Here is a 17,464-nt window from a genome sequence, read left to right on the forward strand (position 1 = left end):
CACATAAATTGTACAATGGTTGTCACAGAAAATGAATAAATGTTTGATGTCTAATCTCTTTGGTAGAAATTAATTTTATTATAATTAATTAAACCGAAAGTATTCACTATTTAGCATTATTAAGTTTTCGATTGCAGCATCCTATAATCAAAGCATTGAGGAGGTACTGAATTGAAATGAATGAAAGCTACTCCATGAAGAAAATCTTTACTAAGCAATAAGCTTCATAGAGAAAAAAACAATGAAGAAAAAGTCTTGTTTGAAAAATGTTTGGTGTTTACGTTTACAATCAATCAGTGTATTTATTTAGATAGAATTCAAAAGGCCCTTTTCTCCGAAATTAAAAGATTTAAAAAAATGTGAAATATCGTAGGCCTCTCTCTTTGCTTAGCACTACTTATTCATCGTCTGGCTAAAATTTGCGTTTGACCTGTTTATTAAAATCGGCTATAGTAGGCTAAGTTAAATACGTTAAGTGTTTATAGGCTATGACCATGATTACCACTTTTCATCTAGCAGTATATTTTGTTTATTATGTTTGGAATACTTATATTTCTCGTCAAATCGTTGATGATCAAAATGGGCCTAGCCAAAATGGTAATGATCCATCTCAACATAGGCCTAGTATGCCCAGAGGCAATGGAACTAACAATACAGAAGCAAGGCCTACAAATGTTCACCAAAATGAAGAACCGAACATTTCTCCCAGCCCTAATGAATCAAGTTCAGATTTAAACACTACACTGAGACCTGCGGATCAAAATGTTCAGCCTTATAAGAATAATAAAGGGGACGAGAGTAAGGAGAATTTAAATCCTGTTCAGTCAAAAACAGTAAGCATATTTTCTGATGACGATAAGAATGCATCAGATTTAATAATTAATGTAAAACCAGAGTTTCGCTGTGTAATTATAAAGAAGAAAGTTCAGTTTTTTCCACCCGCATACCTTCAACGCTATATGGTTATAGAGAGAATTTTAAAGGAACCTAAATGGGAATCTAGTGTCAAAAAGGTTAGTTTTTATCTTGTCCTCTAATAGGCTATTTGTTTTCTAGTATGGTAGGCCTAGTAGGTCTAAGTTAGTACTGTATGCCCACCATAAAATATTAACTTAGTACGTATAACTTGCCGGCTGCAATCGGCGTACAGTCATCCTAATGCAGTCATCCTACAAGTATAGTAGACATTTGGCAGTTCCATTTAAAAAATAAAATAAAAACGTATTTACTTTCGGACAAGTGAATTATTTTTCATATGTGTATGACCCATACCGTTTCTGTTATATTGTTCTATGTAGGTAACTTATACAATTTTGCTACCACGTCCATTGTAGTGGGTGATTACTTAGGCCTACACGACCCCTTCTATGGGTTCGATCTGAACTTATTGGTGGGTCATTCCAAGTCAATTCAACCACCTTGACTTCTTACATTTACTTGATGTTTTGTATGCAGGTTCTACTAACCAAGACTAGTAAAAATATAAATTTTTCTGACTTTTTGTTTTTGAGTTACAAAGCATTAAAATTCCATAACTTAATCAACGTTTTTGAGCCTCGATTTGAAATCGTTAAAATTATATAACTCGAAAACAATAGAGAGTTTAAATTTGTGGCGTTCTTTTTCATTTGAAATTCCCTTTGCATAGGCCTAACTTATGTTTAACTTAACAAATTACAAAAACAAAAAAACGTTTTTTGGAAATTTCTAAAATACGTTGCTTTGAATTTTTGGGTACATTTGCTTAACTGGGCTACGCTAATATCGATTGAAACTATCGATTCGATTAGTAAACCTTAATGCGATTTTTTCATCATCAGCAAGTTTGGTTGGTTAGGTTAGGTTATGATAGTTTAACACGTTCGCTACTGAGCGTCGCATATATGCGACGCCGCGGTCATTGCCACAGACCGAGGTATACATTTGAATCTTACACATAGACCGGCTGTCACTTGGATAACAATACACACCTAGACCACGGGCAAAAACCTGTAAAACAGTGATCATTTACATTGTACTGTAATACGCTACAATCGTGTTTGTAAATAAATTATTCTTGTTTTTTTGTATTTTTTATAACCTTTTGTAATGTCGCATATTTGCGACGCCCGGTCTACAGCGAAGACAATAGTGAAAATTAACTTATCATAGTTTTCTTGAAATAGACTAAACGTCGCATATATGCGACAGTTCATTTTTTTGTGTTTTAAGGTGAAAGTAAGTAAAAAAATAAACAGATTATTCAAGAACAGCTTAACTTATAACTGAACAAATATAAAAGCTACATAGGATAATGCAGCATACATACTGCATACATACATACAGTGATGCAGAAAAGTAAAGACCAGTTTTTCCAACTATTATATGACGTCACCAATCATCATATCCACAGACCAAGCGACGCAGTTGTGCGTCAGACATCTCTGTAGACCACTGCAGGGAATTCAGTGCCTTCAAATAGACCACTACAAAGATATAAGCATTTTAATAACATTAGAACCCCGACGCAAATATGCGTCTATTCTAGCCGTCGCCAGTCTGTGGGTGGAAACCGGCCGTCGCATATGTGCGTCGCTGGTCCATGTGAATGGAAAATTTCGTACTATTGCAGTAGCGAACGAGTTAATTTTATAATAGAAGATGTATTTTAAAATATCGATTATTAATCAATATTTTCAATGCGATAGTTTCAATCGATATTAGCGTAGCCCAGTTAAGAAACTGTACCCAATTTTGTTCATAACACATGGGTTCTTATTTTAAAAAAATTTTTCATAGTAAGATATTCCTCTACACATGACATGGCCATTTTTTGCTACAGCCTGGTATGGTAAATATGAAGGGTTGTACTTTTTTTAAGAGGAATACTTTTTGCTGTAGGCCTACTGTAATGCTTTCTGAAAAAACTTGAGTGGTAGGTATAGGGATTGATGGTATTTGAAAATTAATACTGACCAATTGTTTGGATATAAATATTTTCTAATCATACTGCATTTTTTAACAATAATTATCAATTAAACAGCAGGCCGAGTAGGCTATTTAGATGAAACTTTATATAGGTACATTATTTATATATGGTAGGCCTACGTTATTAGTTTAGTAGCGTACTGTAAGTTAATAGACGGAATGAATAGCCTATATTGCCTATGCACGTGTTTTCCTAATACAGTAGGTTTTAATTATAGAACTGGGCTACTTTATGTAAACTTTAAGAGATATTCTTTCACTCTAGGTAGTTGACTTTGGATGTTCAGAGCTGAGTTTTGAATCGAGATATTTGAGGAAACTTCCAGGAATTGAAGAAATTGTTGCTGTGGACATTGACTTGGAGACATTGAATAATAATTGTTGCAAAGTTAATCCTTCTCCTTGTGACTTCTTAGACAAAAGGTCAACTCCCCTGTGTGTCAAAGTGTTTTGCGGAAGTGTTGCACACACGCACAACTCCCTCGCTGGTGCAGATGCTGTAATCGCCATTGAATTGTAAGTATTTTCTAATATATACAGATGATTCTTGATAATCCCACACTTGCGGGACAAAAAGGCTCCCAACTGAGAATGAGTGACAGGGCTTTCAGAAAATTACTGTGAATGTCTGATTACAAAAATAAATACTTAACTCACAATCTAAGAGAACTAAATTGACAACCCCTCTTTAAGCATTTCTTGACTATTAATTTTTTTCAGTTTAGGCATTATTTTACAACAAAAAACAATGGTTAGGAAATATTAAAAACTTTTGATTTAGTTGATTTATTCTTGTGTATAGCCAAAACTAGGCTAAAACTGTTTTTAACAATTATACTAATAACAAATTATATTGGTTTTGTCATGGTCTGATAAATGAGATAAGTTAGCCAACAGTAGGCCTACAATTTTGCTTACTTGTCTGATACGAGACCGTGGCCTCGGTGATTAGGTCGGAAAATTATCCGAGAAGCAATACTAAATGATCAAATTAATTGATTAACTGACATTTTGGGAACTATCATAATTTTGAGAGACGGTGATAATCTTCACATGACCGTGACAAAAATTCACGATATTTCCTCGATAATATTGTCACCGATAGGCGATGATACGGTCGGATCAAGCAAGGAGTCGAATTAGGCAAGGTTTATTAGTGGGGAGGATCTACTGTAGGCCTACTTGGTTTGATACCAGCTTCCTGCACTATTCTAACTCTGCAGTCGCCACAAACTTCCTATGTGGCTAGTGCAGTAAACTTTTTTTTTTAGTTTATTATATTAATGTTTAGTTCAGTAATCTGTTGTGTTAACAAGTTCAGATTTGTTTTAAAATGTATTAAAAAATAATAAAAAGTTTTTACTCATTTTATACATTTTTTTGCAGGATAGAGCATTTGTTTCCTCCCGAGTTAGACTGCTTACCATTTACAGTATTTGGATTTATAAAGCCAAAGATTGCGATATTTACTACACCAAATTATGAGTTCAACAAACTGTTCAAGGGTTCGACTCGTTTTAGGCACTATGATCATAAATTTGAATGGACTAGACAACAGTTTGAAGACTGGTGAGTATGGTAGATTTTATTTATTTTGGTTTTGTATAAGTAGGCTAGTTTTTATATCAATTTGTATTCATACATAATATAATCATAAAATAAAATACTGTCCAAGAAATAATCAAATTTATGATTTTTGATTGAGTAAGTTCATACATATCTTGAACTTAACTTCAAACGATCAATAGCTCAAATTAAAGCATATAATTTACTGATTATTCTGAGTCTAAAACATATAAAAAAACTTAAATAATACTGAAGCTATTGATTTTTAATCATAGAATAAATAACCTTGTAAATTTTTTTCATTTTGGCTGTTCGCCTTGCATTTGCTTGAAACTCGTCCAATTTGAATAACCAATAGCTTAAATAAAAGGTGGTATTTCACTGAAAGTTCTTAGACTAAACTATATAGGATTATATAACTATAACTGGTAACATATATCTTAAAATACTTCCAAATTGAAGTAAGAACTCAAAATTAAATCATATTTGTGTTTTTTGGTCGAGTAATACAGTAGATAAATATATGCCGATGCTTGATGTGAAATCTGTGTGTGTATACCTTCAATTTGAGACCTCAATAATGAAAATCGGACGGGTAGAAGAGCCAAACAAACTCAGAATAGAAAAACAATTTAAAAAAAATTAATATCATAAAATATGTTCCTTTAATATTGATGATTCTGGTATGCACAGCAGTTAAAACAAAACTAGGTACCGTAAAATGGGGTGAATCGGAACACTTTTGAAATTCAAAGTTAAAAATCAATTAATTGTAAGAGGATGGTTTACAAACATAGTTTTAATTTTAAAATTTGGGTCTTACCTTCTTCTTTAAATATCAACCCTTAAAACGTGAAATAACAAGATGGTTTACACATTATAATTTTTTTATGGTGTTCCGATTTACCTCATTTTACGGTAGTTGGAGTTGCTGTGAACCCACTGCATGATTTTCTAAATTTAGGGGAAAAAACATTACTTACCTGAAAGCGCTTAGATTATATTGGCAGAAAACGCTAGAATTATAATGGCATCAGATTTTAAATTTTGGTGTGTCATATTTGCAACTAAATAATCATCAATAGGATCTTGTCAAAAACAGGCTTTTACTTGACCTCCAGGTCATATATAGTCCAACAATTATTCAGTTGAATAATTTACATGCTTTTAAAGCTTGCGACCACGTCAAACTTGAGTCCAGCCCGGTTTTTTTTCACAGTCAAACATGTTTACGCTTATTCTACTGTATAATCATTGGACTATTTTACAGAGGTAAAGTAAAACCTGTATTTTTATTTAGGAATTAGTTCAGGAACAAGAAATATGATTATTGGTTGAATACAATTTCCACTACTAACCATATATTTTATATATTTCCGCTTTTTCATCCTTCGGGACTTACTGTCTTATTAGCATACACTGTTTGTCAGGGCTCACAACCTGGTGGAGCGGTATCCCGATTACCAAGTGACATTTGAAGGTATTGGGCCGGGGCCGAAGGGCTCAGAAAAACTTGGCTGTTGTTCACAATTGGCCAAGTTCATCAAAGTCAAAGATCGCAGCAACTCCTCTGATGTGAGTGTTATGTTTAACCTTCTCCCCCTTGTAGGATTTGAAGCCTGTTTTGATGTTGTTAAGGTTGAAAATGCTGATGAGTGACTGTTTCTAAATTATATTGGGGTGGATTTGTTCTCTACTCTTCAAACGTGATACCAAAGGAAAAGCCGTAGTTTACAAATAGATGTTTTGAAATTAACATAGATTGTCATAGTTAAAATAGTTCAATGTGACAACAAACAAATAGTAAAAAAAAAAACCGCCTGTAGATAAACATGAAAGGTATATTCTTTAAAATTATCTTCAGTCAATCCAAGAGAATGATAAGTCAATGAAGAAATACGTTTGACTGTGTTATTACTGAATTTTAATATATTTTAATTATTATTGACAGTTGAGTTTGTAATACACAAGGAGAATCCTTAAATGATGGCAATTTTTTTAGTTTATCTTTGTTAAACTAAAAAAATTTTCTACGAGTAGGTATTTAATGAGGATTGATTTGAAGTCCTAGATAGGAGAGCAGGGCTATAAGGGCCCTTTCACACGAGGCCACTGGTGGCCGCCACCGGTGGCCGCCACTGGTTGCCCGCCACAGCTTTAACATTATTTTAAATGGGACCTTTCACACACAGCCACTGTAGTTGCCCGCCACTACACAGTGGCCGAGCAGTGTCTCCTCGCGCAACTGCTAGTCGGCAACTGCAGTGGCGGCAACTCGTCGTGGGGCTTTGAATTATATGGGAGCTTTCACACGTAGCAACCAGTGGCCGCCACCGTAGATGAGCGCGCAGCTACTATTTTGAATCAGTTCACGTGCAGACTGCAAAGACAAAGGCACTATGGTTCAGACTGCAAAGACAAAGGCACTATGGTTGTAGTTGTTGAGTGTTTTCGTGTTGAATTGTTTGTTTGTGAAAATGAGTGATCAGAAGAAAAATAAAGAGGACGTTGCTGAAAAAGAAAAAGACAAAGGAAGACAACAGAAGAAGAGAATAAACAAAAAAATAGAAAACAAAGTGGATACTGATGATCTAATTTGCGAAATTGAAAAGTAACCGGCTATTCGGTATAGTACGCCTGTGTCTTTGCCTTATTTTCTTTATTATCAACGCGAGAAGAAGGAGATGTTCATTGTTCGACAGCATTTTCACAACTACCAGTACAGTGGCTGTAGTAGAGTGGCTTGTAAGTTGCCTGTACCATCCACTGCAGTTTCCCGGCCGGTAACTGGTGGCGGTCACCGGTGTCCGCCACCAGTGGCCTCGTGTGAAAGGGCCCTAACATGTCAAAAACTAAGAGATCATGATCACAAATCTGTTTTTGTTGGTGTCACATGTTCAGAGTAGAGCCAATTTAAAAGTATGGTGATTAATTCTAGCCATTAATTGAAACATTAACATTAACTTACAATTTTTCATTGTACCGTATACAAATATTTCCCAAACAAGAATTGTCAGTTACTTTTGTTTCCAGTAAGTTTATTGCTTATATATCAATCCTATTACTTTTATTTTCCCACTTAATAAAATATGGAAAACTTTCATATTTACTAGACCGTACTAAAAAATTATACATTATAAGCCAATTTAAAAGTATGGTGATTAATTCTAGCCATTAATTGAAACATTAACATTAACTTACAATTTTTCATTGTAGGCCTACCGTATACAAATATTTCCCAAACAAGAATTGTCAGTTACTTTTGTTTCCAGTAAGTTTATTGCTTAAATATATCAATCCTATTACTTTTATTTTCCCACTTAATAAAATATGAAAAACTTTCATATTTACTATACTGTACTAAAAAATTATACATTATGTCAAAATAGTACGAATTTGATGTGCCTATTTATTTTCAAAGGATATCCAAGAGCAAGATGGGCATTACACTCTGATCCAAGAATCTGTGTTCCCGTTTTACAAAGATGAACGATCGGAGGAAGAGAAGATCAGAGATGGAGCCGAGCAATTTCTGACTCATTGTAAGATGCGCAGTCGGATGTGTGATGAATTGGAACACAAAATACCTCTCAAGGCTGTCATGGGAAGGATTGAATATCACAATGAAGAAAAACTCAAGTAATTTTTATTTTAAGTCAGTTATACTAGACTTAAAACATATAATACTTAATTATAATAGCTTTTGAAGTAGAATGGGTCAAATTAGTTGATTCAAAAGCACTAATATCATACAACTAGGACTTCTTGTCTCTCATTTAATTTTGTTTACAATAGATTTGTGGTCTTTGTGAGATAAATGTGTCAAACCCGACAATACTTGACATTCACTGATGTTTCAACCTCAATGTAGAGTGCAATCTTCAGGCCAACTTGACTGGGACTCAGTTAAAACATCAGTTGATGGGTCTCTTGGCTGAGGGAATTGTCTCTGTTATTGAGAACTCCCTTCACTATAAGCCATATAAGATTCCTGTTACTTCTACTTACATTTTGAAGTTTTATTTGTTCATGATTTATAGCCAGCATTCCATGAGTATCATGGAATAAAATATTTTATTTGCCTTGGCAAACATTCACAGTTAAACAGACATAGGCTATCATTCATTTTCCGAATTAACAAAGTGACTATTTTTACACATTTTATTGCAATTCTGGCCTATTTTGAAATATATGATTGTGAAAATACAAAAAGGTTCTAATTATTAGAAACTGTTTGTTAGTGAAAACCACAGTTCAAAATAGATAAGTATTATTTGAAACATACATGACATAATTTCCTTTTATATACATTACTGAGTATTAAATTGCATTGTGAAGTGAATATGTTGAGGTCTCCCATGTTACATAACAATTAATGATTTTTAAGTAACAGTGGCTCATTTGATTTCAGAGAAATACTTCTCGCAAGGAAATGGGATGTGAGAAAGAATTCAAGTGGTGAAGAGGTAATTGTGTTTAGTGATAGTGAAGAAGACTGGGAACCAGAGGAAAATGACTATATTACAACAGACAATTGTGATGTTAATGTAAATAGTGTAGGGAGCCCCCTTGTAACTGAAGAAAATTGGGATTTTAATGAGTCTAGTATGGATATGACATTAACTGATTCATGCAATGTTCAATCAAACTCTAGAGAGAGCAGTAATGATCAAAATTGGACAACAGAAGAGGGTTACCATAGTTTAGATACAGTAGATATTGGTGGGGAATGTGGTTATAGCACAAATATCTGTAGTGATGTTGCATCAAATCTTAGTCCTACTTTAGAAACAACTGTACCTGAAACTGACATGTCTGATAGATTTAGTTGTAGTATTATTGAGACTGTTTCAGAAAAAGACACTAACCTCAACTTTGAAAAGAGTGTTTATGGCACTCCATATAATATTGGTTTTTATAATGGTTCAAAATCTGACTGTGATTGTTGTCTTCCTTTACCAAATCATACTGCCAAAGACTGTAAAAGAGCTCTGATAATGGATTCTCCCAAAGAATTTGTACAGTTTGGGAAGAATCTTCAGGAGGAGGGCCCTTCTGGTTGTTTAAGCACTTTGTCTTCTCCCTGTGATACTTCCATATACGCCACACCGTGTTGTTCCCAACGCCACAGGAATAATATTCCAAAGTGCCTTTCCTTGCAGCAAATAAATACTAGTAGTTCACCTTCCTTTGGCATTGAACTGGATACAACATTAAATGAAAGTGAATTAGTTTTGGACCAGAAGGAAAAGCTGAGTAGATCAGTGGAAGGTGTTAGAAGCATTGAGAATGACTTGACTTGTAGCAGCACAAGCAGGGTGGTTGACAGTGGATATCCTGACTCTTACTCTGAGTGTAACATGGACATGGATCTAACCCCTGAACAGTTTGATGACATTGAGACAGAGAGTGAGGAAAACGACGCAAGCTCTCGGTCAGTGTCTCCTCTACCCCTTCCACCACAGGTCCCTAGGTTGGTTGATGATGTTCAAAATGGTGACGTCGCAAACAACAATAGAGATGGAGAAGGTAATAATTTAGTTGCGGACATGGATGAAGAAGCCCTTGAATTTGAAGCAAGAATCGATGAAATTAACAATGATGTACTTAATCTGGCTGCTGCTAATGATGATAGATATTTAGATCACGACATGCAACTAGTTGAAGAAAATTGTGGTGACTGTGTACCTTGTATTTCTGATCTTTCAATGTCAGACATTCCAAAAGATCATCAGTACGAGTATCAGGTTCCAGATATTGAATTGTCAAAAATAGTTGTTCCTAAAGATAAAAATACAATTGGTGATGTTAGTGATTCATCAGATATTTTGAGTTTGAGAAGCACAAAATCTGACTCTAGTATTGCACTAAAATACTCCTTGAATTTAGACGTATCTGAGTATGATAAAAACACTCCAGAATCAGGAACCGGCTGTAGCGATACAAGAAGTAACAAGCTAAAAATCTTTAATTCTCTTACCACTGTTTTGGACGGTCATTCCAAATTCTCAAACAGCTCTTTAGTTCGACCAATGGAAGTTTATCACATCTCAGAAAATGGATCAAATACGTTTTCAAAACCAGTATCTAATGAAATTAGAGTGCCAGATCAACAGGATGAAGCAGAAGAAATTGCAAGCTCAGCTTCCATTGTGCATGATGATGATACTCGTAGCTTACAGTCACAGTCAGTTTACCAATCCGCTGAATCCTTGAACAACCTTAGAGAGCTACAGAATACTGAATTTCCTAATTGGTTATTGAACATCATGAACTTGTACTTTGATGAAGATGAAGAAGAGAGTGAAGATTCAGGGTCAAATATCTCGGTGACTGACAGCGAAGGTGAAGAACCGGTAACTGACAGCGAAGATGAAGAACCAGAGCTGAACTATGATGTTCAAATAGACGCAAGAGGTGGAGGCGAACCCCTGAGAGAGACATGGCGTTGATAAAAAAAAAATGTAAATTGTAAAAGACTTATATTTTTGTATATGTTTCATTTGAAATTATTACTGTACAGATTGATTTACAAGTTTATATGAAATAAATGATCTTTTTTTGCATTTGTATCCTTACAATCAATTAACTAACATTTAAAACATCATTACAAACTCCGAAAAATGCTAAATGTTGTTAATGATACTGTTAAGTTTTTTTACAATAAAATCAAATACAATCTATCTCGTTGGAAAAAAGAAAGGGTACAGTTTCTTAACTGGGCTATGCTAATATCGATTGAAACTATCAAATTGAAAATATTGATTAGGTAATAATCAATATTTTTAAATATATCTATTATAAATTGAAACTGTCATAATCTAGCCTAACTAACCAAACTTGCTGATAATGAAAAAATCGTATCAAGGTTTACTAATCGAATCAATAGTTTCAATCGATAATAGCATAGCCCAGTTCAGTTAAGAAACTGTACCCCAATTGGATCACTGAATAATCTCAGGAATTCAAGTAGCTGGTGAGAAATGTATGTCATAAATGGTTAAATATTTTAATTCAAGAAGAACCTGGGTTAATTAATAGAAAGTACTATGCCAGCAATTCATATTCAAATTGTTTATTTGGCCATTAAACATTACATAATATGCAATGTCTATACATAATTCGACTAAATAAAAATACAACCATCATCAGAGATTGGTTAACAATAAAATCAAACCATGCTTAATTTAGTTAAACAGCAGGAAATAGTTATTTGTGCAACTAGTGAGAAAAGTGAGCAATTGACTCACTCGAGAGAAATCCTTACTCACAAGCCGTAGGAGTGAGGAATGGTTTCTCGAGTGAGGCAATTGTACTTTGCACTCGAGTTGCACATTATACTTTTCCTACAGTTACCATAAAACAAATAAATTGGTGAAGAAACATAACCTAGTTTTACACAGAAGTGAACTTTTAATATAACATTTAATGTGAAGTGACAAATACAACAGCTGACCAGCTGATTTACAGCCAGTGCTGCCAACGTATTTCGCGCGCGTACGACGTTGCCTGCATGTTACGCGCTCACTATTTCGTGCCTTCACGTTGCAAATCTGGAGTGAGACAAAGTAATTAGAGTGAGACAATGTTAACATTGTCTCACTGATGAGCGAATTGGCCACTTTGCTTTCTCAAATCAGTGAGAGAACATGTACATTGTTAGGTAACTGTAGGAAAAATAAAAGGTTCAATAAATCAGATTAAAACCATGCACATTTGGAGAGAAAAATCAAAATGCAGTTAAAAAAGCACATGCATTACCTTATCACAGGTGGACCTCCGTCAAGAAATTCACTAGGAGTCATAGAAAGGCGTTTCTTAGAGCCAATTAGTTAGAAAGGCTTTGAATTTTGGTTAAGGCATTTGCCTATCACTTCAAGAGGCAAATGATTGAAATACTTGCAACCTGTAACTTCTGGAAACTGATTATTAAATAATATCACAGCAAATACCAGCTAACAAACAATATTAGACACCATATAACAACAGTTTGCTCATTGTTCTGGCTATGAGACTTCTGAAGGTTTTTTATAACATTAAGACATAGACATTTATTCATCATTTTTTACATATGAAATGCATAGATAAGGCAAAATGTTGGTTAGTACATCTCGTATTCAGTCTTGAGTAAATAAATGTATAAATATATAAATAACAAGGAATTCAGTTAATACAGTCAAAATAATACAAGAGTTAAAATTGAAATTGAGCGACGAGCAAATAAATACAAAAGTTACAAACCATGGCAAGAGATTAAAAATTTGACAGTAATAAATTAAAAAATCGTGCAACTTATATCTAAATCACAGTTACATCCTATTTCAAATATTTTTTATTAACTTATCAGACATGCTAAAAAAATCTTCGATACGGTAGAGCGGGTTGTTTACTAAAAATAAAAACAGCCTTTTCTTAAAATTCTTAAAGTCTAAATCTGTCACAGCCAGGGGTAATTTATTTAATAGCCTAATACCCATCACAACATGTCCAGATCTTGTTTTTTCCAACCGTACCTGAGGCAGATCAATCTTTTTGCAGTTTCTGGTACTAATACTGTGCACTTCATTTCTCATTTTGTATTTAAAGCTATTCTTAAAAGTAAACAATAATAATTGATAAATGTATAAGTTATAGTTAAGCGGGCTGCATGAGGACGAGCCTCTTATTGTTCCTAATTTTACTTGTGTCTCTAAGTTTTGTCGAGGTTCAGGTTTGGGTGGGGGTGTTTGTATCTACTATAAAAACCATAGTATGTTTAATCTTAAAGTGTCAAATTATAGAAATAACTTGGTTCAGAAGCTATGTAAAGCCAATTCCTTCGAGTTTTGCGTTGTAAATATTAAAATTGTAAATAGTATTGTTTTTAATGATGACTTGAATTTTTTAATTGTTTGTTTGTACAGACCTCCACACAATAATGAACAAGAATTTATTAACTCATTTGAAAAGTTAATTCATCATCTATTGAAAAATAATATGTTAATTGTACTGTGTGGAGATTGGAATATTGATTTTCTTAATTCTGTTAATCCAAGTATTGAGAAGCTAAGAAATATCTTTTTATCTTTCAATTTACGTGAATTAGTTAATCATGCCACTAGAATCACTGACACCAGTGAAACCCTCCTTGACAATGTTGTTACCAATTTAAACACTGAAATAGTTTCATGTAGTTCATTTATAAACACATTATCAGATCATGATTCTCAGCTAGTATCTATAAGAACCAATTGCAAACCAACAGAATTATTTGTTAAGAAACGATCCTTCTGTAAACGTAATATTTCTAATTTTAAGGAAATTTTGTCTCAGGTAGATTGGAGTAGATTGCACCAGGTCAATGAAGTAAACAGTAAATTCGAATTTTTTCATGGTATTGTCAAAACATGTTTTAATAGATCATTTCCTTTGAAGAAAATTAAGAAAAAAAGGGGGAGAAACAAAAAACCATTGAGTAAGGAGTTGAAAGATTTTGCCAATAGTAATGTCGATTTGGGTATTCTCGTCCGAAATACTAAGGATCCAGCCTTGAAAGCACTTTTGAAAGAGAGAAAAAAACTGTTCAGGAGGCTTTTGATTCAGGAAAAACGTACAGATATCTCATGTGAATTAGAGAAAGCTGACTGCATGCAAAAGGCCCTTTGGCATATTGTTCGTAGAGAGACCTGTGAGTTGAAACCTCCTTCTTTACCCATCTTAAAATCCCAGGATTCATTGGTTCAGTCACCTTCTGAAGTAGTAAATCTTTTTTCGAAACATTTCTCAGGTTCTTTTGTTGGATCTACATTCGGTGAATCGTCTACTGCAGTCAATCTTGTCCAGCAGACCCCTCCAATGCATTCTTTGTTTTTGTCTCCAGTTTCTTCCAGAGAGATAGAGCAAGCAATTCAATCGCTTAAATCAAAAACATCTACAGGCTCTGACGAAATATCCAGCTCTCTTTTAAAGCAAATGTACACATCCATTTTAGACCCTTTAGTTTATCTGTTTAATGCTTCCATGTCATCAGGTATTTTCCCCGATATTTACAAAACAGCAAAGATTGTCCCGGTCTTCAAGAAAGGTGACAAATGCGATGTTAACAACTATAGGCCCGTTGCTCTTCTTTGCACTTTATCAAAGGTAATGGAGAAGGTTATGTATTCCAGGTTAATGAATCATCTAGACATGAATAACATTCTCATACAAAACCAATATGGCTTCAGAGCGGGTCGCTCAACCACTCAAGCAATTGTTGAGTTTGTTCAGGATGTATTATCCAACCTTGAACAGCGCAAACCGGCCCTGAGTGTATTCTGTGATCTTTCGAAAGCTTTCGATACAGTTAATCACAATATTCTTTGTGAGAAACTGGAAAAATATGGTGTTCGAGGAGTTCCACTAGCTTGGTTCCGATCGTATCTTTCAAATAGAATGCAATTTGTTGAGATTTCAGGATTTCGGTCGCATCTCGCTGAATGCAAGTTCGGGGTTCCTCAGGGTAGTATTCTCGGACCATTGCTTTTTATCGTGTATATTAATGATCTATCAGCACATCTTCATTCAGCTAAATCAATCTTCTATGCGGATGACACAACCTTACTGTTTGGAGGTCCATGTTCCAATTTGCAATCTCGAGTTGAAGAGTCAGTTAGTTCACTTTTAAGTTGGTTATCGCTGAACAATCTTAGACTAAACTCCGATAAGTCCGTTTTCATGCAATTCCTAACTCTCAATAAGATCCCTGAATCCGTCTCGTTGAATAAGTTCGAGATAGAAGAGTGCTCTGTTGTGAAATTTTTAGGTCTAACTGTGGATAAAATGTTGTCATGGTCCAATCAAGTATCACAGCTTTGTTGCAAGTTGAACCGCATCTGTCATGCACTTAGGACGTTGCAACCTCTTCTTGACTGGGAAATGTTAGTTGCAGTCTACTATGGTTGTTTTTTCTCAGTCATGACTTATGGTATTGAAGTCTGGGGTGGTTCTTCCCATGGTGATAAGGTCTTTACCGTACAAAAAAGGGCAGTGCGTATCCTCAATTGCTTACCACCACTCCATTCATGCAGAGGAGTCTTCCGGGAGAACAACATTTTAACTTTGCCTTCTATATTCATCTACAGAGCAATAATGTCTGCAGTAAATCATCTGAAGGATATTCCATCGGTTGGTCAATGTCATAGATACCCCACTAGGCATGGAGGAGATCTTCGTACTCCATGTCATCGTCTGACCCTTTCTGAAAGGAATGCAAATTTTTCGGGCCCATTTTTCTTTAATAGGCTTCCTGAAGAAGTAAAGCAGTGCAGTTCAAGGTTGGGTTCTAATGGTTTTGGGAAATTACTGAAAAATTATTTGGTGGAAGGTGAGTTTTACAGTACCGAAGAATTCCTGTCTGCCTGATCTCATTCAACATGGCATTTTTATTTGACTTATTTGTTTAAATCTTTAGAATAAAATAGATTTAACTAATTATTTTTCGTTTTGATTTAAATGCTACTAGACCATAAAATGTATTTGACGATTGAGATGTACATTGTATAATTTGTACCAAATTCATGAATAAAACATGTCTATGTCTATGTCTATGTCTATGTTAATGATGGTCAATATTTTTAATTCAATAAAAAGGGGTTTACAGTGTGCTTCACTATCCTCTTTACACATTATTCTGATGATTTTTTTCTGAGATAGAAGTACCTCGTGGATTTTAGGAGAGCTACCATAATAAATTAAACCATATGAAGCAATTGACTGAAATAACGCAAAATAAGCAGATTTTACATAATCAAAAGGAACGTAGTGCACTAATCTAGAGCACAAGAAAACAATTCTTGAAAGCCTATTTGTTAGTTGATCAATCTGCTGTGACCAGGTTAATTGTTTATCAATCAAAACACCCAAAAACTTAACATAATCTTGTGAATCAAAAACATCAGGTACTTTTCTTAAGCTAATATGACAGATTTTGTTTTTTCGTTGTTTAAGAGAAAAGAGTTTGCTGCAAACCAGTCTGAAATGTTACCAACTACATCTTTAACATGCAAACTTAATAAATCTATATCAGAACCATGCACAAGAAAGGTCGAGTCATCAGCATATAAATAGGTATCACAGAGAATATTATTAGGCAAATCATTTTATCGATACTAAAAATAGAAACGGCCCAAGTATGGACCCTTGCGGGACTCCGCATACTACATTAGACATAGCTGACCGCTCGCCCTTGATACAAACCACTTGTCTTCGGTTGCTTAAGTAAGAATTTAATAGGTTAAGGGCAGCCCCACCGACTCCGTAGTGCTGTATCTTGCCCAAAAGCATCCGATGGTCGACGCAATCGCATTAACCACGTTCCCCAGCAAATCGAGACCTGCATTGCTTACACAGGTCAGGTATTACATAAGAAACAAAATAGCATACATTCATATAGGAAAGCATACATTCTGATAGGGGTAAACTTTATGGCTAGCCCCTCAGGCACTATTGTCACAGTTTTTGTGAGTCTCACTGAGTAACCGCCAATGGAACACATGGTCACGGAATTCCTCACTGAAGTAAGATGATAAAAACAATATATACATCTGTGGAATGTTGACCCACTGATTAACCCACTAATAATGCTAGGCTATTGCCTTTATTAAATTTATATTATGATCATATACACCTTATGGACTTACCATCCTTGATAAGTTAAGATACGTCATGTTAAGTTTAATTCCGTTGGTACATATAGAAGTAGCAAACATCATTAAGTAAACCTTAAAGTAAGAGAAAAAATTTACTGTCCAAAATTAGCACTCAAACCTAAAAATTGCTTCCTTCAAATTTTGCAGTGTGATAAGAATTCGGAGTACTATAAATCAATGGCTATAATCATGCTATAATTAAAAGTCGGTGCTATTGTTTGTGTTAGTATAGCAGCTTCATGGTTATTGTTTCACCCCTGTAG

General features: G+C 34.5%; 1 protein-coding gene across 1 annotated transcript; it reads left to right on the forward strand.

Moving 5' to 3' along the window:
* The first annotated feature begins 306 nt into the window (after positions 1 to 306).
* Positions 307 to 11,083, forward strand: LOC128993216 (uncharacterized). The gene is made up of 6 exons (XM_054416981.1): positions 307 to 1,013; positions 3,233 to 3,483; positions 4,354 to 4,536; positions 5,964 to 6,108; positions 7,955 to 8,172; positions 8,945 to 11,083. The coding sequence occupies exons 1-6, from the start codon at positions 489 to 491 to the stop codon at positions 10,983 to 10,985; spliced, it is 3,363 nt and encodes a 1,120-aa protein (XP_054272956.1). The 5' UTR covers positions 307 to 488; the 3' UTR covers positions 10,986 to 11,083.
* The last annotated feature ends 6,381 nt before the right edge of the window (positions 11,084 to 17,464 follow it).

This window comes from Macrosteles quadrilineatus, unplaced genomic scaffold (assembly GCF_028750875.1).
Source record: "Macrosteles quadrilineatus isolate MER2022 unplaced genomic scaffold, UCM_ALF_1.0 Scaffold_4__1_contigs__length_99947679, whole genome shotgun sequence".
In the NCBI taxonomy this organism is placed as follows: domain Eukaryota; kingdom Metazoa; phylum Arthropoda; class Insecta; order Hemiptera; family Cicadellidae; genus Macrosteles; species Macrosteles quadrilineatus.